At 36.7% G+C, this 25,940-nt stretch overlaps 1 protein-coding gene and 1 pseudogene across 2 annotated transcripts in view; both read right to left on the minus strand.

Annotated features, from left to right (window-relative positions):
- LOC149212293 (pre-mRNA-splicing factor ATP-dependent RNA helicase DEAH1-like) overlaps positions 1 to 25,940 on the minus strand; it is a 445,368-nt gene that overhangs the window by 120,562 nt on the left and 298,866 nt on the right. For both annotated transcript variants that reach the window (XM_089391813.1, XM_089391812.1), the window contains 4 exons: positions 22,776 to 22,865; positions 10,408 to 10,494; positions 10,034 to 10,149; positions 9,882 to 9,948 (listed from right to left, as the gene is read on the minus strand). In XM_089391813.1, coding sequence (XP_089247939.1) covers positions 9,882 to 9,948; positions 10,034 to 10,149; positions 10,408 to 10,494; positions 22,776 to 22,865 — 360 coding nt within the window. The remainder of the gene's footprint in view (positions 1 to 9,881; positions 9,949 to 10,033; positions 10,150 to 10,407; positions 10,495 to 22,775; positions 22,866 to 25,940) is intronic.
- LOC149212294 (dual specificity protein phosphatase PHS1 pseudogene) lies at positions 16,797 to 18,153 on the minus strand (annotated as a pseudogene).

A 25,940-nucleotide genomic window follows, 5' to 3' on the forward strand; every position in this document is an offset into this window, starting at 1 on the left:
TATTATAAAATCTATTGAACAAATAGGGCCTAATAGGGTGGTCCAAGTTATCACGGATAATGCACCAGTTTGCAAAGCTACAGGTTTAATTATTGAGGGGAGGTATGACCACATCTTTTGGACATCCTGCATTGTCCATGGTTTGAATATGATCTTAGAGGAGATTGACAACAAAGTTCCATGGATAAAGGAAATCACACGAAAGCAAGGGAGATTGTTAATTTCATCACCAACCACCACAAATCTCAAAAAATATTTCGAGATTACTCCAATTTGGATTTGTTAAAAGTTGTTGAGACAAGATATGCCTCAAACTCCCTGATGTTGTGTCGCCTTGTTGAGTTTAAGCAAGCTTTAGTTTCTATTATGGTGAGTCAACTTTGGGTTGAGTGGAGACAATAAGCAGATTCAGAGAGGGGATATATAGTGCATAGATTGTGCCTTGATGAGGACTGGTGGAGCGAGAGAAATTTCTTGCTGAAGTTCACAACCACTGCATTTGAGCTTCTTCACAATGTTGACACTGACCAACCTTTCTTAGGAGAGGTATATGATGGCATGGATTCCACGGTTGAGAAAACTATGGAAATCATTTCACAAGAGTCTCCACAGCTTTTCTTTGTTGAAGATCATTTTGTTGATTTAGTCAAGAAAATCATTATTGATAGGTGGAACAATTTCAACACTCCATTGCACACTTTAGCACATGCCTTGAACCCCAAATATTATGATGAGGAGCTTATTGCTCAAAGCAATGGGAAGAGGAAGGCACCCCATAAGGATAGGGAGGTGGCTAGTGGGGTGAAAAAACCCCTTATGAGAATATTTCCATCTAATCTACACGGGGACGTAAAGGAAGAATTTGTCAGTTTTGTTGCAGGATTAGATGATTATTCAAATATATCATCTTTGGAGGAGAGAAGCACCATGAATATACTTAGGTGGTGGATTTGTCATGGAGAAAATGGTGTACATTAACAAAACCTTGCCATTTGTGTCCTCTCACAACTGGCAAGCTCTTCATCAGTGGAAAGGAATTGGAGCACCTATGGTTTTATTCATTCTGTGAAACGCAATAGGTTGGGTTCATGTGGTCCTTTGTGGTCCCGCAACTTGTTAACTCTAACTCCACAAAGATCACATAGAAGCCAAGTCCCCATAAGGATTTTCGAGTCTAGGGACTTCCTTGATAAGATATATTCCAAAACACTAGCCTTGAGAATCCCTTTAGCCCTTCCTAGAGAGCCTTCCACCTTGCTTCTCAAGCAAGCAACCTATCTAATTGAGCATCTCTTGTCAATAGGCCTTAAGAATCACTCTCTATCCATTCTCCCTAGTGATTCTCCTTACACCGAGACTCCTCCCATTGGTGAAAGTCTGTAAGGAGCGGGGAGCCTTAGTTGAGGTGACAGTGAACTATCGCTCCATTGTTTCCCTCGACCCAGCTAGTTTGAGCGATAACAAGCGGTCAGGCCTATATTCTGAATGGGACTCCTATCCCAAACGGTTTGAGGTCTAATCGGGATTTCATACAAGGGAGACCCCCTCACCTGTTGGCGCTTCCAAAATTGTCAACATAGCAGTTTCTGGGTAACCATAATTTCACACAAGCAACCACACAAATTCACACACCATAAGCCTCCAAATCTTTTTTTATTAACAAATGTTGGAAATTGGGTTCATCATTCCCCGTGTGTTTTACGACATGGACTAAACGCCTTTTGTGGATCCTAACTCTGGCGATTGTAGCAGAGACTAATGCCTACAACTTTTGGTCTAACAACAATTGTGATTTCAACAAGTGGTATCAGAGCAACAAGTCTAGAGTTCGAAACTCACCGAGCTCATGCTCGGGGGATATTGTTGGACAATGGGTTTAGCACTCCCCGTGTGTTTCACAACATGGACTAACTGCCTCTTGTTGATCCTAACTCTAGCAATTGTAGCAGAGACTGATGCCTGCGGGTTTTGGTCTAACTGCAATCATGATTCCAACAACAAAACGATCGACAATTGCAAAGCAACAGCACTTCCCCAAGCTCTAGCTCAACAACACTAGTTTACAATGGAGGAGAGAGCTCCGATTTATGGAAAGAGAGGATAAAGATGAGTTGCCAAATGAGGGAAGTGTATGAGCCTAAGTGTCCACGCATAGGCCCCACAATGCATGCATTCCTCCAAGTGTCCATGTGAAGAAAAGGTGGTTGTGTGGGCCCAACTCATCCTCCATGTACGGTTGCCAACTCGACCTCCTTTTGTGAGGGGAGGGCAGGTCCCAACACCTTTCGTAGGTGGTAGCAACTTGGCCGCCTTTTGTGAGTGGCAAGTGGGTTCCAACTATTTTCCAATTATTTAATATATGATTTTTCATGTCTTTTCCTCACTTTTTGAGTAAAAGTGATTTTCATGAGGAAAAGTTGATCATTTGCACCACAAAATGGGCAATAGGGTAATGTTGGTACTCTAAGGATGAAAATCGAGTACTTATATGCCCAACAACATTTCCTAGCACCACCTTTTTATCTTATACATAAAATTTAATTAAAAATGCCCATTCTATGGAAAAAAAATTATTATTAATAGTTTTAGAGGATATGAGTGAAAAAACTCACTCAATTATTTATCATTGGGGGTACAGAATTTGCACAAAGATAGAGGAGGGAGAAGATAGAAGAATAGAAAGAAGAAGGGGCAAAATTGCCCTATTGGACTTGCAAATTTGAAAAAAAATAGTAGGTGCCTTGTCCATTGGGCAATTTGGTCTTCATTCCCTCCTAGCTACATTTGAGCAAGAAACAAGGGTCGTAAATTATAAATTAATAATTAATATTTAAAATACACGATTCAAAGGATGATGGAGCATAAAATAGTGTTGAATCTTGATGTGAGTAGCATTGGAAGGTCTTCTAAAATTGTTTGGTGTCTTAGCATGTGGAAGATATTATTTGTCTATTCTAGTGATTTAAGTTTTCTTTCCTAAATCTAACTTAGGAAAAGTACAATAAATAATTTAATTATTTAAGTGACTTAGAAATAATCGCAACTGTTGATCTTCAAAATGTTTCTAGAAGGAACCTTCAAAATGTTTCTAGAAAAAAAAAATCAAGATGTTTCTAGAGAGGAGATTGGGGTTTGGGATTTGGACTCAAATAAGATTAGAAATGAAGGCTAGCGATGGAGGTGAAGACACAACGACGAGCACAAGTGTGTGAGCAAGTCATCACGAGAGAGAGCAATTCTCTTTGCAGTGCGAGTGGCTTCGTGACCAGTGCACAAAGAAGGATGAAGTACAAGTGAGTTTGAGTGAGTTGAAGAGAGTCGAGTTTGAGGAAATAGCAAGGCCGAATTGCTACAAGGAGATCGAGTTTGTCTGGAGGAAACCAAGTTGCTGAGGTGTTGGGGTTTCTCTCGTGTGCATTAGTGGCAAGGCACAAATCAAGTTGCTGGAGGGCACAGATCTGATTGTTGGAGGTCAATTTCTTCAAAGAAATTTCATCTGGAAGCAGATTTCCTTGACGTTGATTTACTTGGGCTGAATTCATTCTAAAGCAAGCAAGTTTCAGGTTCCAGATTGTATTTCTCCTTGTATCTTTGTGGCTCAAAAAACCCATATTTTCTAGATAATGAAATGACAGAGAATTGTTTGTGGGTTAATTAATTTTTGCAATGTGTGATTGATCTCTCTGGTTTATTTCTGCTGCATATTTTTAATTCTAGAAGTTAAAGATACCAGTGATTTTATTTTTCGGTCATTCAATTATTATTTGGGAAAATAAATAACAAATTAGAGATAAATTAAATTGCCGTGAAAAAATAAATCTGGCTGCTATTAGAAATTTAACAAATAGTTCACTTCCAATGGTTGTTTTGAATATCTTATCTTGTGGACTGCAAATATCTTGCATGTCCAAAGCTATTATTTTTGTAGTTTGATCAAACAAGTAAAATGACCATTATGGAACGCTGTTAGAGATAACAATCATATTTAAAACATAGACATGTTGTTTAAGACTTAGATGTATAATAATGTATAATAAGTCTCATTAACAAAGTGATGTAATAATGAAGTGTTTAATATATTAGTTAATTGTTAATTATTTGGGATTTTTGTAATGTAATTTTCTTCTCCTACCATGTAATGAGACATTGCATTATGCTTGTTTGAGAAAAACTCACAAGGATCACATAAGACTGTGATTCCCTTTCCATCAGGGTTGCCATATAGTCCTACACAGAGTTGCGGGGGAGCGCCCCCCCCCCTCGAACCCGCTCAACCCCCCCCCCTCGAACCCGCTCCCAATCCATGCTCCTTGCCAAAATCGGGAGCATCGCTCCCGGAGCGAAAATTATAGCTCGGGAGCGATCAGGGAGCGATCGCTCTCGAGCATTAAAATTTCGCTTCGGGAGTGATTCGAGCGACGCCTTGAGTGTTCAGCGCGGAAAAAAATTACGGACGCGAAAAAAAATTATTTTTTAAAAAAATTATGTTTTAAAATCACAAAGGGGCAAAAAAACATTTCATTATCACTTGAATGAGTTGAGTTTAGCTAGAGAGCAAGAGCAAAGGAGCGAGGAGAAGCGAGGAGCAAGGAGCAAGCCTGCAAAGAGGTTAGTAACTTAGTAATTTAGTATTTTAAACCTTAGTTAGGTAGTAATTTAGTTTAGTTTAGTTAGTTTAATTTAGTTTAGTTTAGTTTATTAACTTTATTTAGTACAAAAATCATGAATCTAAATTAAATTAATTAATCTAAATTAATTAAATTAATTAATCTAAATAAATTAAATTAATTAATCTAAATAAATTAAATTAATTTTCTCATTCATATTCCCATTCCCATTCCCATTAAATTTTGCAGATTCAGAAGCCTACAAATATCAAACATCATGGACCTGGCTATATTTCTTGGCATTTTCCTCTTCTTGGTCCCTTTTATGGTTATTATGGTGCTGGAGAGTAGGAAACGGAGGGGCCAAAATGAAGAGGGGGATGAAGAAGCTGGAGAAAGTGGATTTGATGAAAACCTCGGTGAGGAGGAGCTAGAGGAGGGTGAACATGACTCTCAAAAAACTAAACAAGACCAAACCCCATTGTGGAAATATGTTAACAGGCCTTAAGCAGGGAGAGGGGTGGAACCACTAAATTTCATTGCCCCCATTGCAACAATAATTATATAGGTTCATACACATGTGCTGGAAAACACCTCTGCAGGAAAAGGCCATGGGATGGAGATAAACAAATAGGAATCAAAACTTGTCCAGCGGTGTCAGCAGCGGATAGAGCCAAATACATAAGGGAAGAGGAGGAAGCCCAATACAAATCTAAAAAATCAAGGGGTTTCTTTGAACCAAGCTCACAATCACAAGGACAAATAACTCCTTCAGCATCCTCCCAAGGCAGTGGATATGGAGGCACAGGGTCATCAGCTTTAAGGCGTAGAACCATATCAGATTTCCTTGATGAGGGGTGTAGGAATGATGTGGATTCAAAGGTTTACAGGTTTCTCTATGCATGTGGGATACCATTCAATGTTCTTCGCTCACCTTATTGGCACGAAATGGTTTCTGCCATAAATGATACCCCTAAAGGATACAAGAGCCCTGGGTATGACAAGGCACGAACCGTTGGACTTGATCATGAAAAGGCAAAAATATCACATTCTTTGAATAGAATGACAAGTTCTTGGACTGACCATGGGGTGTCCATTGTATCTGATGGATGGACAAATGTAAAAGGCAAGCCATTAATAAGTGTTGTTGTTGTGTCTATTAGTGGTGCCATCTTTCTAACTGCACATGATTACTCAGACAAGTTCAGGACCGCCATCAACATTGCAGAAGCATTACTTGAAACAATTGACCGTATTGGACCATACAATGTCATCCAAGTCATCACTGATAATGCTCCTAATTGTAAGGCAGCGGGAGCAATTATTGAGGATAAATCAGTGTTTTACGAAACGGCCGAGTTGAAACCGAAACGGCCGTTTCGGACCGTTTCATTTGCCAAAACAGTGACCCGGCCCATGACCCGGCTCGGCTGACCGAGTCAGCTATGACTCGGCCGAGTCATAGCTGACTCGGTCAACCCGGCCGGGTCCGTATTGACTCGGCCGAGTCATAGAAAGGACGGCTGGGCAGCGATTTTAATAAAAAAAATTCATTTTTTTGCTGATATTTTGTAAAGTTAAGTTGGGTTTGTGGATTTCAAATATTGATTGGGCTGGAAACTGATTAAGGAGGTGTTATTGGACAGCTGGTGATCAAGGTCTCATTTGATGCTTCAAACACGCATCCAATTTGGTGCAATCCTATACCAATCTGAGTTTTATGGAAAATTACTGGGGTTACTCATTACACAATATACTACATGGAAAACTCAATCAAATGTTGCTGTAAATGGGAATTCTTGTTCGTAACTTCAAATACTATACAAATTACTATTTCATGCATAGAACAAGTCTCTTCCTAGCACCCAGCATATATAGATTTCTCAGGGTATTTGACAGCATATTGGGCTTGCAATTATGGTCTTGAAATTAACCCTCAAACAACATTAAGGGAAAGGGCTGTTACAAACATCAGAGAATATTCAAATGCAAGTGATACAATTCCTTCTTTTTCTTTTTCTTTAAAAAAAATATGGCCCTAACACCTCTGTCTAACAGTAACAGCCTTATACCAGAACAGATGTATGGTAATGCCATTCCTCAAATGATCCTAGACATAAGACAAAACATACCAATTAAAGACACTCTGTTTTTAATGGAAGTTCCCTCGGAATGTTTTTTTAATGTATCATGACTGTTCATCCCATTGCTGCAAAATCTAGCAGGCCTAGTGCAGAGCCTCACTAGACAAATCCAGACCTCAGGGCAACAAGAGATTGGCTGCCACTGTCACCTTGGCAGCCTATCTCCAATTGTTTAGTACTCTTGAGTCTTAATCATGTATGGAAGCCTTTCCCGTACTCTTGAGTCTTTGATCATGTATGACAGACTACAGTTGACTATGTATTTACTATTGCCATTGGGTACCATTTTGATATAATGGATTGGTTCATGAGCCTACTTTGATCGTATGTTGTCTTCCATGTATATTATAATGTTGTGTGTTTGGAAACTTGAATGAAAATCTTTAAAATTATGTTTAAAATATTTAAAATTATGTTTTTTTATAAAAAAAATAAATATTTAATGTATTTTTTACAACGACCGAGTCATTGAAATCGAGCCGGCCGAGTCATTGCCGAGTCGGAGTCCGAGTCGGAGTCGATCCTCGGCCGAGTCCGAGTCCGAGTCCGAGTTGTAAAACATTGGGATAAATACCCCAACATATTTTGGTCTGGATGTTTGGTTCACACATTGAACCTTCTGATGCATGATGTTGTCAAGAACAAAAATGCACAACACAAATGGATTGGTGATTTGTACAAGAAAGGCAAACAAATGATAAAATTTATTACAAATCATAGCAATACCCATGGCCTTTTCCACAGTCACTCGAGATTGGAGTTGTTGAAGATTGCGAAGACCAGTATTACCTCACCTTCATGCGCCTTTCTAAGGTAAGAGAGTCATTGGCTAGCATGGTATCAAGTCCACATTGGCAGGTATTAAAGGAAAGGGCTACAAATGCAGCTGACATGCGAGGTTTTGAACTGGTGGAGGAGGTCGCTCTTGATGGTCAGTTTTGGACAAGTGTGAGGCAAGTATTGGATTTCACCAAGCCCATTTATCACATGATTCGGTTTGCAGATACAGATAAACCAGTGATTGGTGAGGTGTATGAGCAAATGGAAACCATGTTGGGGCAAAGAAAAGATATTTTTCATAACAGAGATCCCGACTTGTACAAACCAATTCATGATTGTGTGTGTGAACGGTGGAATAAACTTAATCTTCCACTACATTGCTTGGCGTATATCCTTACGCCAAAATACTACTCTACATCTTGGTTGGGCCAACCTGCACCAAGGGGTGGGATTAGGACCAAACCCCATTTAGACGCAGAGGTAACTAATGGATATTTGCAAGCATTAGTAAAGTTGATACCTGACAGGGAGGAATGTGTAGTTGTGCGCCTTGAAATAGGCAAATACTTCAGTGGCACTGGTTTGTTTGGTACTTTCCATGCAATGGAAGACAGAGACAGGTTTGATGCTCTCACATGGTGGGAAACATATGGCGGCCATGGACTTTTGCCAAAATTGGCAAAAAAAGTTCTATCACAGGTTGTAAATACTTCTTCTGCAGAGAGGTGTTGGAGCACCTACAGCTTCATACATAATGTGAAAAGAAACAGACTCAATGAAAACCAAGCCGAAAGCTTGGTTTATGTGCACTACAACTTGAGGTTGTTGAGTCATTACTGTGATTGGGCTTATGAGGATCCCACATATAAAATTTGAGACAATCACCCAGAGGATGACAATTTGGAGGATGGTATAGTGCATCTTGAAGAACTGGAAGAGGAACTTAAAAGGGATGAAGATGAAGCAGCTGCAGTAGCCATGCCACCTCCACCTCCACCATCCAGTAGCAGTGCTCGAGTTCTGAGTCTTGTTCCTTTTTTGTTGCCACCTCCATCTACACCCTCACATGGAGGGCATGTGCCTTCTAGTTCTGGTCGTCGGTCTGTGCGGGAGACTCCTAGAAGACCACCATGACCTGCTTATACTCCTGGAGACTCTCGTGGCAAGGGCCACATGTAGATTTACAGTTTACTTGTCTTTTCTAGTTTCTATTAGTTTTCATAATTGTTGAGTCTTGAGTCCTTGACTCTTGACTCTTGACTCTTTCATATCATAATGATATTTTTCGTAAACAATATACGACTGTGACAATGAAAATTTGAAGTTTGAAGTTGGCAATTATAACTCATTGGTAATGATTGTGAATTATGAATATGATGCTTCGTGAAAGACTAAAGTTGTTTCATTTCATTTCATTATTCATGTTTCATTTTATAACATTTCATTTCATGTTAACAGTTAGAAGTTAGGACTTAGAAATATCTAAGATATTATTTCTTGTAATGGTTAAACTTAGCTTACAAGTACAACTTTAGTGATCAATGATGATAAATGTTATATATTGAATTTTCAATTTTGAAAGCTTGAAGTTGAAACTTTAAGATTGAATTTGATGAATCATGATTCACAAGACTCAACATGTTGCAGTTGTAATATGTATTTTACTAACTTGTGGACATGGTTGATGAAGATTATAACTTCTAGATGATTGATGTGATATGGTTCAATGATCAATCTATGTTTTTTTATGTTTTTTATATCTAATTCATCATTCTACATGTTTTTGTTGACATATATGTATCAAAAATTAAAAAATATAAAAAATATATATATTTTTAAAAAATCGCTCCGGGATTCGCTCCCAAACCAGGAGCTTCTGAAAATGTCACTCCCGCTCCCGTTTTCGCTCCCTCTCCCAAGTAACATTGGTCCTAGAGTATAAGGCATAACAACTCCCAGAAAAATCCTAGCTCCATAACGTATTTCTCAGAGCTAATTAGGCAACACCAAGAAGTGCTTCGCAAATCATCTGTGTGTGGCTTTTCTCTATTATTTTCACATATGGATGCTCTGAACTCAACATGTCTGAATTTTAAACTCAAACCACAGAACACTAGATGTCTGCATTTATACTCATTGTCTACATTGCAGTCTGCCTCTACTAACATCAAACACTATGATAAAACTTCATTATTCATTTTCTAATATCTGATTCCGACACATAATTTTGGAGCAAAATACTATGTAGAACTATTAGAGACTACACTATCAGATACATAAGAAGTTTTGCAGTTTAAACAGATTCATGAGAAAGAAAATCCACCACAGAGAAGAGGGAGAAGATGATCACCTTCACTAAACCAAATAAAACATCTGTGGAAAGGGTTCTCTCATGGGCCTCATCAACCATCATAACACTGAATAACAAAACAGTCGATTAGAACCAAAGCTACTTTTCTTTATTGTTGAAATAAATATGTTTAATTACTGTTCCAAACAAACCTGTAGCCTGCTAGATCAGGTTCACCCAAGAATTCTCGCAGTAGCATTCCATCAGTCATATATTTCAGAATAGTTTTCTCAGATGTACAGTCTTCAAACCGAATAGAATAACCTACCTGAAGATTTAAATAATACACACCCAAGAAACAGATTATAAACTGAACAGATAATGTGCATAAAATTATAGAAAACAGCATTGCAGATGAATTGAACAAAAATTACGTAATGGTCCTCTGACTGGCAATATTCAGACATGAATGATGCAAACATCCTTTCATACATAGTGAGGAGAAACCCAAATTACAAGCATGGAATTATCATCACTTACTTCTGTGAACATAATAAATACTATTATAAACTAGACAGAACATCACCTCATGACCAAGTTTAACACCCATTTCCTGGGCAACTCGAGCAGCTACACTCATTGCTGCAACCCGCCTTGGCTGTGTGCACCCAATCTGTACAGGAAAATTTAATATACATTACTACAAGGTAGACTAGAGTCCAGGGAAAAACCATAAGGAAGCCAGAACACTGACAGACGGAACCATTTATACTTTCTTCATTCTGCTAATAACTTCAGATTGATTCATGAATGTCAACCTCTGTTGTACCAACTTCCAGAATAAAGAAAGAACTTATATTCATATCCATGGATGACCAAAACAATATCAATGGCAAAGGTGATTATATTAAATATAAAACCAAGGAAGTTGATTTAGCATCTTAATCCCAAACTAAAGTCAATTTACAAGTAGAATCTCATCATACATGGTGTCAAAATATTGTCTAGTCTTAATCAATCAAGAATTAGACAGTATAAGAAATAAGATTATGTTTACATACAAAATCTATCTTCTCGTCCTGTTACAGTCACAACTTTGGAATCTGTATTAAATGCAGTCAACAAAACTTGCCTATCTTGCTGAAACTTAAGCCAAGGGGCTAGCTCAAACAATTATTGCATAGTTGCTGGGCATTTGAATAGTTGTGCATTAGCAGGTAGTCAGTTCTAATCACCCTCAATGACGTGCAAAGTTCTATGCTGACAGGTCTACTAGGAGGGATGCCATTCACAAATGTGGCAAAGCATCCCTTGTGTTTCCTCACAAGGTTTTCCTTGAAAAGAAAATTTGCTGAAACCTATGACCTGTGTTTAGAATCGTTGCCGCAAAATCTAGCAGGTCTAATCAATGTTATCAGAACTAGGCCGGTCATCGAACTGGTAGACCCCCCAGATCAGGAACTGGTCAGAACCGGACCAGGATCAGTAAAAACACCAGACCAAAAAACCGGTCAACCAAAAAGCACATAAAATATTCAAATTTTTAAGAACAACGTATAAAGACATGTGCATCCATATGAATCCAAACCATACACAAATAAGAAAAAAGTTCTCATTTATATAGCATGTAAGGGTGCACATAAGTGAACGAACAAAGTTTGACCTTCAAATTAAAATACTCCAAAAGACTTGGAATATGTAGATCTCCATTGAGATACAAGAATATATATATATATATATATATATATATATATTAAAAAGTATGAATGAGAATGATGATTACAAATGAGAGTGAGACCCTGCTTATATACCCTAGGCAAGTACCTCTTCATGGAAGGTCATGTCCCATTTAGACATGCCTTTTCAGTACTAATTACTAATAAACTAATCATTATTACAATTATCATCACTATTTATATTTATATTATTTATATATATTCTATTCATAACATTGCCTTCCCCTTCAAAAAGTTGTTCTCAAAGATTGTTGATGAAAAGGTTTATCTCTTTTTCTATTTTGAATGTCTTCTCGTCTCGGAACTGTCATCTTCGTTGATACAAGTTGATATGATCCTCTGAGTGATAAGCAAAATTGTCGGACTGAAAATGGATCTGACCATCTTAGATTAATCTTTTGTGGAATATTCTGATCATTAGAAATTTGTAACGAATTGTCATCATAGGACTGGATTGAGCTTACTTCAATATTCTTCGGAACATCAGTTTGTTGTTTCTGTTCTGAATGGTACAGATACGTAGCTTGATTGAGTTGTCTACTCTCATGATTCAGATGTCGATAGGGAATTCTTTTGGTTTGACTTTCCCTTATTAGGTGTGTGGCAATTTTTTTATTTTCTTCTGGTGAAGATGTTGTTGAGTTGGTTACAGAACCATCACTTGGGACGTTCATTGTCTAAACTGCAACATCTAAGTGTGTATTTTCTTCAACTTGCTTGTCTTCTTCTTGTGTTGTGACATTCACTGGATCGGTATTTGTTCCTTTCTCTTCAAATTGGACTTCTACATTCAATGCTTCCTTTTCGGTAAGTTGTTGTACTTTGTTTTCTAACGACTGCTTGTCCTTTTTAAGCTTCTTTATTTGCGTAAGAAGGCTTTGATTATGATTTCTTAGACATGAAAGTTCATCGTTTTCTGAATTGTCGACTATGTCTTTAGCAATGTTGCATTAATCGTTATCAAGATATTATTGGCGAGAGGAAAAAATCGTAATATACAAAAATATTCATCTTTTTTTAATATCTAAAGCATCTACAACATAAAATAAATACACTAACACATAAATATGATAAAAGAACTAATATATAAGATGTGTAATATCATTTCTAGTGTTACATCACACATAACAGTGAATCATGTCCTGAATAGTAAGTCCTGACTCTTGAGTCCCAAGTCAACCTCAAAATATCAACAAAAAATATAATAATGTATCTCATATCATGAGTCATAATGTCATATACAATGAAATGAACCAAATAACTAAATTTTAATACTATTGATTTCCTCTAACCCCTCTAGATGTAGATGTCGGTGGAGTTGGCAGTGGACTCTGTTGTGCTCTAGAAGCTAAAGAACCAGGAGCTACAGGAGGTAGACCACGTCCTCTACTAGTGACAGAGCTAGCTTGGGTAGGTTGTGTCACCTTCTCCTCCTCATAAAAAAAATAAAAAATAAAATAAAATAAATAAAAAATAAATTATTTTTGTTTATTTATTTTGGGAAAAAAATCGCTATTTTTTCCAAAAAATCGCTGAAAAAAAAAATTGTTGTATTTATCGGGCGATAATATCACCGGTTTTAAAAAACAGCGATTTTACGATAAAATCGCGAGTAATGCAACACTGGTCTTCAGTATCTTTCTCTTTATCTTTTAAATTTTTTATTTGTTCTAATAAATTTTTACTAAGGTTCTTTAAACATAAAGTTTCCTCTTCTTGTTCTGATAAGTGCTTCTTGAGTTTCTTCTTTGTGACCTTAGTCTTCTTCACTTGTGCAAGTAATTTTTCAATGTGGTCCCTAAGGCGAGAGATTTCTTCATCCTTTTCCATTACTTCCTTGTAATGCATATCCGCAAGATGTTTATGTTCTTGTTGTAACGCTTTCTTGTTTTGCCGAAGCTTGGTTATTTTGCCTTTCTCTGGATCTTCTAGCTGTAATTTCTCGGTACATCTGGATTACATCGTTTTGTAGGAGTGATGATGGGCTTTCAACTTGCAATGTGGATTCTATTTTCTTCATTCCCTTATTAAATCAGCATGTTGTTGCCTATATATTGCCAATAATTGTTTAAAATCTCTTGCTATTGATTGATTTTGTACATCACTTAGACATTCGACTAGGGGAAAAGCTTTGTAACATTTTGTGCAAACCACATTTTCATTTCTGAATGACTCTTGACAATTGGAATATCCTTCTGAACAAAAAGGACATTTTGAAAAGTAACCATTTTCTTTGTGGAAATCATCTTTTTACTTCTCTCTTTCCTTTTTCCTTTCTGGTTTATATATTGATAAATTGGAAGAGTGGTTAAATCTGCAAGGTGGGAATGGTGTTCGGTTGGGGGAGTTTGTGATAAAGCTTCTTTTATATGTTGATGACCTTGTATTGATTGCTAAATCGACCCAAGGATTGTAGATGCACCTATATGCCCTTGAGCATTTTTGTAAAGCAGTGAGGATGCAAGTCAATACCAGCAAGACCAAAATAATGATTTTCTCAAATAAAAAAAAGCAGAGCCAGCATACATTCTTCTTTGAAGGCAACATTCTTGAAGAAGTAAATGAATACAAGTACCTTGGGATTGATTTCAAGTTCAACAACAAACTTAATTGGGAGCGTTTCATAAAGAAGATAATTTTAGGAGGGTGGAAAGCATTATATGCTCTTCAAAACAGAAGTAGAGAGGCGGATTTATGGGATTGGAAAACAATTAAAGTGCTTTTTGGGCTCCTAGTTTGTCTAGTGATATTATATGGGTGTGAATTGTGGGCTAGCAACATCCCTCTCTCAAAATGGAAGCAAATTGAGAAAATCTAAAAACACTTGATCATGAGCAAGTTTAAAATAAAAAGTTTGGCTTCTTATGAGATAATGCTGAGTGAAACAGAAGCAACTTCCATCGAAGCAATTGTTATGGTGTGTCTCATAAGGTATATTCAGAGAATTGAGAAAATGGGAGAAGGTAGATGGGCTAAAGTTATCTTCAATGAAGGAATGAGTGAAAGAAAGAAATCATGGATGAGATAAAACAACAAATGGATGCAAAAATGGAATATTTACATCAATGCGTGTTCCACAAATAGCAAGGATTTAAAGAGTTATGTTATGGAGAAGTTTTGTAAGCATATATGGGGAAAGGAGTTGGGTAAAAAGAAGAAGACTATGTTCAAGAATTCAACCCCGCGTGTGATCTCCAACAAAAAGAGTACATTGGAGCTAGCATTCCATGGAGAGCAAAGATTCTTATTGCTCAATTAAGAACTAACTCGCATCAATTACGGTGTGAAACAGATCGGTGGAAAAGACCTAAAGAAGCTTGGGAAGAGTGGGTGTGTACTTTTTGCACTTCTGGGGCAGTGGAATCAAAAAAAAATATTTTGGAATGTGATGCTTTCAAAGACATCAGAGACAGTTACAACAATATGGTAACATCGATTCCTTGGCATTGTCTTTTCAGTGAGGGGATTGTTAGAAGGTTGGGTCAGCTCATCATAAATTTGAAAAATAAGAGGACTGAATTGCGAAAGGCAAAAAGCAGGGAAGCTAGTGGTCCCATAGACTATAGCTAGTCTTGTGGATGTTAAAATTTCATTCATTTCAATGATTGACTTTATTTTTCGTCAAATGATACTTTTGACTATGAAGCTTATGTATTTTATTTTTAAACTTACTATTCCTTTAATAAACTCTTCTTCTATTTTTCGTGGTGGAATCAATAATTTCTTTTTCTTTTTATTATTGACTTTATATGTAGGTTTTTTTATTTATTCTCCCTTTTCCTTTCTTACTACAATTTTTTTTAATTATTTTTTTGAATAGCCCTTTAGAAATAATACTTGATAATACTCTAGTGGAATCTTCAGTACTCATAATTTAAATATCCTTTCGATGATACGTAAGGCCCCTATGAATTTAGTCTTCCCTTTGGTAATTCTTGGGCAATCTTAACCAAGCCATAAAATATAAATCAGCACTTCTCTTTTAATTTTTAAAACTTACTATTGATATCGTTTCATTTATACACCTTCAAATCTGAGAATGTTCTTTAATTCTATTTATAATGCGTTTAATTATCAAGTCTACAAAACTGAAATCAAATGTCACTGCAACGCTCCCAATCATCCACTTGGAAACTCACGTATTTGCAAAGGTCAACAGTTATTCAAATGATGGACTGTGTGTACCGATGGTAACGCAGTGGTAGTAGATGGGTTGGCAGCTAGTTTGTTGAAGTTGTGGCGGAAAGAAATTTGAACCAGCGACAAGAGTAATGGAAGGCGGTGCCAGGCTGATCGGCAGCTAAAGAAATGATGCTACGGGTTGATGGTTGAAGCAACAAAACTTATAGCTTGTTGAACTTAATGTAAAAATACACAAGAGGTGTTTTGTAATTATAATTTATTATATATAAAGACGTACAAGAGATGTTGAATGTTACAATGAGGACTCACATAGATACTAGGCAGGTGTCCTTTCACGATTGGGCATGTCTTTTAGATATGCCTTTTCACTTAACTAATGACTATTTAACATAATAATTACTTGATTATTTATTTTTAGTATTTACATTTATTGTTATTTATTGTTATTTTATATAATTTATATTCGTAGCATTGCCCCTTCCTTCAAAAGCTTTGTCCTCAAAGCTCAACATTGATAGTTTTTTCACTTTAATCTCGAACAATTGTCTTCACTTTGGTCACGTCATTTTTTATAAATGTGACTAGTCACTGGTACCTCAACATGTATAATTCTCTGGTGATATTATTTTATAACTACGTTTTTTTTTTAAATTGAACTCCCATATATTTTTAATAACTCTAAATTTATTTTTTCTTCCCCTTTTTTTAAATTAAATAATTAAATTATTTAAATGTTAATTTCGTTTATAATGTGATTATACCATAGCTATAGTAATATATCTATGTCTCGAGTATATATTAAGGCAGATCTCTATATATAGCAGGTGACCATATATCGACCCTGTCCGTAATGTATCACCGCCACCATCGTGTATGACGAATCTAGGGACACAATGCTTGACGTGGGGGCAGGAACCCCTCTTAATCAGCATGTGCAGCTACACGTTGGGGGGAAGGAACAGCAGAGAGGGACGTGGAGCAGTGTATGCAGTCAAGAATGGTGGACTGGAAAGGTAGCGTGGATGCAGCAGAACACAGGCCGCAGTAGAATGGAGTGGTGTCGTTGTGTTGATGAGAGGGCACCACGAAGATCAGCTCAGAACTCTTGAACAACTTTTACTTGGTCAACACTTTCCAAAGAACAAGAATCTAAATTCCCTGCAGTTTCAGCCAAATTTTGAAAACCAAGTCTCTCCCCAAATATTTCATAAAGCAAATTTGACAAAAAACAACATTATTTAGAGGAAGCTCCACCAGCTTTGGATATTGCAATTGATTAGACGACCTTTATCTAGCGGGAGGCCGGCATGGAACTTTTGAATCAATTGCCACAACGTAAAAGTCACTCATATCATTTTTCAATGCCCCACACTCTACTGCATGAATATCCCCCGCAGAACCACACCAATCAGATGTGTCAGAATTGTGTGAAACAAGACCTACTTTATCAAAACCAAACCTGTTGTCCACTGAGTTAAATCTCCTTTCCCTATGAGAAACTGCAATTCCTCTGTTTCTTCGAGGCATAAATTCATATTTTTCATGTAATGAGACATCCACATTTATAAATGGAAGTTTTTATGTGAATAAAAGATTTGTCGGATTCCCACGCCATCCAAGCTGACAACAAGGCAGGCGGTCTTCATTTCAAACAACTAAATCTAGAACCAATAGCTTGCCAAGAGTTGCAGCAGTCTTTTGAGCAGCTTCTTGAGTATTAAATGCAAATGAATTGTCCAACCATGGGCAACCATGTACATACCCCATAAGTAATAAGCAACGACTCAATTCAAGGGCTTCTAGCAATTCAGTGCATGTTGTTGTGCCCACCTCATCTCCCTCTACACTTGCCATATTTCTTGCTTTCTCAACAGCATCCTTGTTACTCTACCACTCATCACTGGAATTATGAATAACTCTAGCTTGAGGTGTTTGGACTCCCAAACATTTAGCAAATTCATAGCCCAAGCACTCAAATTGAGTAGCCATCCTTGAGGAAGAGAACTTCATAACAGTTACTCCCTCCTTTGAATAACTGGAGTTTTCTTCAGTGACTTCAAACAGTGCAACGAAAACAACTCCACCTTAATTAACTATAACCTCTAAGGGTTTGTTCAATTCATCCTCTGAATGTCCCGTGTTGTTCGTATTGTCGTTTGAAACGACTAAGATGCAAGCCAACTATTGGACGGGGATCCTCTCCACAGGGTTGCTATTTTTTATTTGTCTACGCAGCACCTGAATGTCGCGCATTAGTCTAAAATGAGCAATTTCATGAAAACGCACTTCTCTAATAGCATTGCGACTACCTGCTAAGTCATTCGAAATCCCAGTGCCAAAGCCAGATGTGAATGGTGTATTCTCTTCTCCATACAAATTTCTATTTTCATTTAATCTTCTTGATATTCTTCTTGCAGTTCTGCTTCCATACTCATTATCATTGGAATTTCCATTTCCAATTAATCTTCTTGATCTTCTTCCACTTGTGTTCTTTTCGTTGTCATCACTCTCATAATTACTATTATTATTGCGCAATACAAGAGAGGGCACAACAGGACGATGAGCATAGTCACTTGTGTTACCGAAATTTTTGTTCTCGTTGAGCCTTAATGTTATTTTTCTACTTTTGTTGGGCCTCCGATTATTGGATAGTAAGTGGGAGGAAGGATTTGGAGGATTAGCAGGACTTAAGTCGTTGGAATTTATTGGGCAGTAAGAAAGAGGAAGGAATAAGAGGGTTGGGAGGACTCAAAGAATTATTGTTGTTTCCATCTTCATCATCATCAATGTCTTCTTCAGCATCTTCCTCATAGTTATGATATTGTTCATCTTCTTGTTTCTCAAGATAGTCCAAATCCACATCAAAATCAACTTCATCCGGATCCTCATCTTGATCGATATCATTTTCATACTCATCATTATCTAGTACATCTTCATTTTCATTATCATCATTCTGATCAAAATCGTCTTCTTCTGCTCACCTTGTTTTGTTTCTTCACCGTCACTATCATCTTCCTTATTATGGATTTTTGCATAACTTTTCTTAAAACATGTTGTAACTTTTGCACATGATTTTTCTAATCATTGAAATGCTTCTTGAATTTTACTAAATTGCTCAATGAATTCGGACGTAAATGTAATGGCGTATTGTGTGGTGGATAACATTCAAGGACTCACATGGTTATATTGTGCGGCAGATAACGTTCAAAGACTCGCATGGCTCTGATACCACTGAAGCAACAAAACTTACAGCTCGCTGACTTTAATGCAAAAACACACAAGAGGTATTTTGTAATAATAATTTATTATATATAAAAATGTACAAGAGATGTTGAATGTTACAATGAGGACCCGCATATATACTAGGCAGGTGTCCTTTCACGATTGGACATGTCTTTTACACGTCTTTTCACTTAACTAATGACTATCTAACAGAATAACTACTTGATTATTTATTTTTACATTTATTTATATTTATTGTTATTTTATATAATTTATATTTGTAACAATGGTGCTCACTAGATAACATCGGATAATTGCTACCATTGGGGCATAGAAGATGGCAGACAGATGAAACATGGCAGTTCGACGGATGATAGAATGGCTGGTTGCAGCGGCAAAGATGTGGTCGTGGGGCTACGTGCGACAGAGGAATCCACGATCTGGGCGCCTCCTGTGGTGGCGTTAGGCGACGAAAGACCACATTGTAGCTCGATGTCGGTGTTGTTGGTTTGTGCAACCCAACGTAGATGAATATGTTGTTCCAGCATCGTGGGGCAAAAAAATTGTGGGCAGCGATGGACAGGTATTGCGAGGGCTTCTTGCAACGGGAGACATGGTGGTGTGTTGCACATCGGCGAACGACACCCTGTATGGTGTGGCAGCTCAGCAATGGCATTGTCTGGAGGTTGCGGCATTGGATGAGAATGGCGGCGGGCCTCGATGTTTGTTTTTGGGCGCGGCTCTGGCTACTCTAGGTTGGCTATGATTGTTGTGTTGTTATTTTTTCTTTTCTTTTTTTGTTTTTGTTGTTAATTAATTCTTTTTATAAATAAATTTTAAATATATATATGTTAATTAATTTTTTATGTATATATAAATTGTAAATATTATTTTTTGTTGTTAATATATACTTCTTTTTTAATTTTTTTTAACTCTCTTTTTTTCAATTATATATATATATATATATATATATATATATATATATATATATATAATTTTTCTCTTTTTTTTCTTTTTTTTTATTATTTCTTTCGTTTCTTTTCTTTTTTTAATTTTTTAATGACCCAAGGCCTCAGGCAAAATGGAGAATCTCCAAAAACTTGTAGCAAAACACTTGAATTGCAACAATAATAACGTTACGTGGATCGGGGAGCGTGGCTCTGTGCAGCAGTGGAGCAACCAGAGAATCGAACAACTCTGATACCAAATGGAACGAACAATGTTTGATCTTCAAGTTAAAATACTCTAGAAGACTTGGAATATGTAGATCTCCATTGAGATACAAGAATATATATATTAAAAAGTATGAATGAGAATGATGATTACAAATGAGAGTGAGGGCCTGCTTATATACCCTAGGCAAGTACCTCTTCATGGAAGGTCATGTCCCATTTTGACATGCCTCTTCAGTACTAATTACTAACAAACTAATCATTATTACAATTATCATCATTATTTATATTTATATTATTTATATATATTTTATTCATAACACAACCAAAATAGCATCAAGTGCAATCCATCTCTAAACCGAAAATAAATCAACAAACAAGCTCCACATGGCCTCTAGCATCCAAAAAAAATCATGCTACGACAAATACCTACATATCACCAAAATCAATTGCCTATATTGGGATCTTCATTGTCAGCCTCTTACACACATAAACAATCATTAAGTCCTAATGTACCACCTTTATTTATTTCACATCTTAGGATATAGTTTTTATCCTAGGTATGTTTCTAGAGTTTCTAGATCCTATTTTCTCTCATTCATGTTTATCTCTTTTGTGAGGTGTCAAGGTGAAAACATATGAGGCGGTTTCATCATTGTATTATATATTTGTATCATTGGAAGATGAATATTGTAATATGAGTGATTGAGGCTTGAGGCCTTTTCCACCCAGTTTCTTGTCTCTGATATTATTATTTTGTATTCATATATTTCTTCAATTGGTATCAGAGCCTTAGGGCATCGGCTTCCTCCTTTCTTGGCTGCCTTCGTGTTGACCACTGGCCGTTGTTGGGCTTCCGCAGCACCATCTTTCTGCTGCCCCTATTCGTAGCTCGATCAAATTGCTCAGCATTGCTTGCAGCTGTTGCGTGTGCTCATAATAGCTTCTAGTATCAGATTTGTGAGTAGATTTTCTATTCAAAGGGGTCGGCTCTCCATTTTATGACAGTGGTATAGGAATTTTTGATGCATTTCAAGGTGGGATGCATGACTATGGTGAAGAATTTAATTAGTGGACCAAAGCCAGAGGAAGACCTGCGCGTAGAGATCTATGCGTGAAGCAGCATTGGGGGATTGTGCATGAATAAACTGTGTGGGCATTGTGGAAGCCATGGATCTGGCACTTATACACTGAGCATTGCAGAGCATAAATTTATATAGCTGAGATCTGTAGCGAAGATCACTAGTGGAATCTGCCAATTCTAGAGCTCTTGACTATGTGAAAAACCAGCAATGGTGCTCTCGGCCATGAGAAGGATCAGCATAAATCCCCTAACAAAAAAAACAATACAGCCACTTTTCTGTTCCTGCATTTCTGTTTCAGGAGCATCACACTGTGTGGAAAAATCATGCTCAAGCAAATACATCTACATTAAAGCTTAGTGACTTTTATGATCTCTTTCCTAAGTCTAACTTAGGAAAAGCACATTAAATAATTTATTAATTAATGTTGGCTAATGGACTAAGGTTTTCTAATGAAAAGTAAATTGATTCATTTTAGTGAGTTAGATCTAATCTCTATCATTGATCTCAAGTGAGGCTTAGGATCTTATTCTAGCCATTCATCACTTAGGAGATCGAGGGTTTGAGATCCAACTCAAAGAGAAATTATAAAAGAAGCCTAAGAGAGAGGTGAAAGCCATACCGAATTATTGGAACAGCGGATTTCACAAGAGTAAGAGACTCAAGACAAAGGGGAGACGAAATGTTAGGTGGAAATTCGAGTGAGAGCATGAATTTTGCAGGTGAAGCACACAAGTGAAGGGCCAAGATTTACTTGGAATTTGGGGTCGAGAGTGTGAAGAAAACATGTAGAGGCCGAGAGGGTTGAGAGTCGAGACTGAGTTTGAGCAAGTGTTCCGCAAGTGTGAGGAGGCCAAGAGGGTGAGGCCACATGAGTGTAGGGGCCAAGCAGCTTCAGGAGAACTGAACTTGTCAGAGACATAGCTAAATAGCAGGATAAATTTCTAGGAACTGATTTTGTCAGGTTCCATTAGCTGTATTTTTTATGTATTCTACGAGAGTCATTTTCTCTGTTAAGGGAACCCTTAATTTTTCTGAGTAATAAAAAGTGAAGGAAAATTTTGTTGTGTTTATAATTGATTTCTATTTAAGTTCCCAGTGCAAAATATTTAAGTTAAAATACCAGTGTACTTTTATTCAGTAGTTTTTCAGAAAAATAATTTACTGGGCGAATATATTTTTTGGGCACAAAATAAATAGCCAGGAATTAAAAGCAGATATGGTGTTGTAAAATTTAACAGGGTATGTAACAGTAAATCAGTATGCCACCAATAAGCACAGACCATTACTTAATTTTCAGCACATGAATACAGTCAAAAATTGTTCTAATTATCACCTTCTTCAACCTATAGGTTGGTCCATTTCATAACATCTATTGTAAATTGGCAAGATTTGTTTTTTTTCGAGTCCCAAATTATCAACGCAGCCATTGATTCAGCTCTCTCTAGCCAGTGGAGAATAGCATTGAAAACCAGCCTTATCAAAAAACATTTTCATTTTCAAATATTCTTGTTTCTACACAAAGTTGCTACTAGTTATTCCCATTTGCTACAGTGACGAGCTGAAAGAAACTTGCTTAATAAGAGAAAAACATCACACCTTCCCTCGTTTTGTATAACCGGCTTCATGAAGATATTGAGGTATCTGTGTTGTCTTCCCTGAGCCAGTCTCTCCAACAATGACAAGAATCTGAAAATGAAAAAAACGCACTTAGGAATATCCAACTCTTATTTTTAGCCAGCAGCGTTCTGCTAAACATCTACCAACAATATCCCCTTGAACAGTAAGAAACCATTCCAAGTCGATGGACATTTTTATTTTCCCGTTCCTTTCATGAAAACAATTGCAGGGAAATTGGCATGAAAGATGCAATTACATTTCACACACAAGCCATATAAAATATAAACAGTAATGTTGAAGACACAATCTACAAGTTTCTAGCATCTGAAAACCTTGAATATAATAGTGAACTTGAGAAGTAACTACATAATAGTGAAGTAACACTGTCAGGCTCACTTCATATCTGAGTTGTGTCTATCAGCAGTAAAAAACTCTAAAAGTCAAGTAATACATACAAGATTACAACCATTTGTTAAGGTTACAAAGAGAGTCCCAAGTATTACCAGATTTTTATCAGTTTTTCATTTCCTTCTAGACTATACAAGTAGAATTAAAACTTCCTTATCCCAATTTGTTTACTCAATCCATAATTTCATATCCGCTCTTCATGAGTAGCCACAAGACATCACTTCGCACACTCAGAAATAGTGGAGGAGCAACCAATGAGCTAGTGTTAACATAAAATTAATGCTAATATACAGTATTAAAGGAGCATGTCTCTACTAACATGTTAGTAATATAAAATGGCATAAAAGATAATGATAACAAATACAGTTAAAGTTACTTAGGCAGTGAGACCACCTTAACTGTTTTATATTACTAGATATTAGTGTATGATGAGATAGGGCAGAGAGTATTACATGTAGTACTGTAAATGATGCAATACATGTAAAACATGATGATACATTCTCATGGATGTTCTTGGCTAGCCTAAACCTAGCTAACCTTATTGTGTATCTACATTATAATGTGCTTGTTTTCATGTTAGTATGCAGTTCTAAAATCTTAAGCAAAATATTCAAACACAATAACATTGCCAATTATCTTCTATCTGCCATTTTAAACATAGAAAGTATTCCCTGATACAGACATCTTAAGACACGAATAAATATTCCAACCTTACAGTTGATTTGTATATAGTTCAACCTCCATATCTTTCTTGAAGAAGCCGTTCTTAATTGTCAATCTATAAAGAATATGGAAAAAATCTACAAATTAACCAATAGAAAACAGCCCCCTCTATTTTACAACAAGTAGCTTAAAGGATAAAGAGAACATCTTCATAAAGAATTAAATTAACAACAAAATTAAAAACTGAAGCTGGAATTTAATTATAGTCCATTGAGTGACTAGTCAATCGCTGAAACACAAAGACAGATTGGCAAGAAATAGCCAGCATAGATGTACCTTATGCATCTCCAAAGTGAAAAGGCCCAATACACACAATTAGAATGTTATGAAGAAAATATATATAAAATAATACAAATAAATGTAAACAATAAAAATAATAAATAATGATTAATTAACTAGCAATCAGTTAATGAAGAGGTATGTCCCTAGGGCCATGACCATTAGTGAAGATGTATATGGCTAGCTATATAAGCAGGACCTCACCCTCATTTGTAATCATCTCACTTCAAATTTCACTAAGCCATTCTAGAACAGCAACCAAAATTGCAAGTAATGATGATTCTTCATCCTTCCTAGACAGAGTATCTGGTACTACGTTGTTCTTCTCTTTCTTATGTAATATATCCACGTCGAAGGCAGCGATTTTTTCAATCCACTTTTGTTGTTTTGTGGATAGTGTTTTCTGTTGGAGGACGTGTTGAATGTTAGGATATTCCAACACATAGGAAATAGTTAAGTATAACTTGGTCTAGTGTAGAGTTAGGTAAAGTGTGTTTCTTTACTTTGTACTTTTGTAACTTAGAATCTGATGGTCACGATATGTTCTAGACATGAAGTGATCCGACGATTCATTCTCTCCTCCGTATTACCAACACTTAATCCATGGCTTAACACCCAATTGGTCCATGATCTCTATTTAAAGAGCATGGAGGGTCATTTGTAAGATGACCGTTCATGAGAGAAGCTTATATAAATTTTCTTTGTTTTATATTAATAAATTGCCTGAAGTGGTCACGTTGGCTTAGGCCGTGGATTGTTTCCCTCTTTGAGGGTTTTAACCACGTCAAGAATACTGGTGTACTGATCTGTGATATGTTTCTAAACGGTGTCCCTAGGTTTTCTATCTAAGGAACTTACCCTGTAAATTCCTACATGATATCAGAGCTATTTGAAGGCTACATCCATTGGTGATCCAAATCTGAAGTCGTTACAACAGCATCCGACTGTTGTTTCCAAATCTACATGGTATCAGAGCTATTTGAGGGTTGCATCCATTGGTGATCCAAATCTGAAGTCGGTACAACTGCATCCGACTGTCGTTTCCTAGATCTATTGTTTCTGACCGCTTTCGAGCCCAAAGGATTGCTCTATTGTGTTAGGAGCATCTGTTCCAGTGAGGAACCCCCTTAATTTCACGCAAAATGGTTTCTGGTAGCCCTAGCTACGTCATTTTTAAGATCTGGAGGTATACAGTCTTTATTTGCAGTTTTAGTTATTTATCTCTCTATTTATTTTGGTTTATTTATGTCTCCGTTTTTATTACCGAATCTATACTTTTCATTTCTGCGTATTCTCTTTGCCCCACAACTTTGTGCGATCTGGGCAAATCAGAAATAGAAAGGAAGGATTTTTCTCATGCATATGCTCTTTTCAGCCGCGCCTTAGTGTCATCTCGGAAAATCAGAAACATTGAGGAAAATATTTTGTTTCTAGGCGAAATCTAACTTTAAGCAGTAAGGCTTGTGTTTTTTGCATGTTTATTTTGGGTTGTGTGGTTTTTTTGTTTTGTAGGCAAAAAGAGGTTTTTCAAGTAAGCACGCACCCCAAAGCTTCAGTGAGTAATAAAAAAACTGCAGAAATTTCTAAGTCTAACCCATTAGAAATTCTTCTTGTACTATATGGTTTATTTCACCTACTTGTTTAATTACTTAACAATTTATTTAACCATATAAATATTGAAAATAAACACAAGTGTAGAAATTTCACCTGTAGAACAAACCAATATATGCAATG

Source organism: Pinus tabuliformis, chromosome 1_1 (genome assembly GCF_031772625.1).
Source record: "Pinus tabuliformis cultivar Carrire ecotype Pingquan chromosome 1_1, CPIR1, whole genome shotgun sequence".
In the NCBI taxonomy this organism is placed as follows: domain Eukaryota; kingdom Viridiplantae; phylum Streptophyta; class Pinopsida; order Pinales; family Pinaceae; genus Pinus; species Pinus tabuliformis.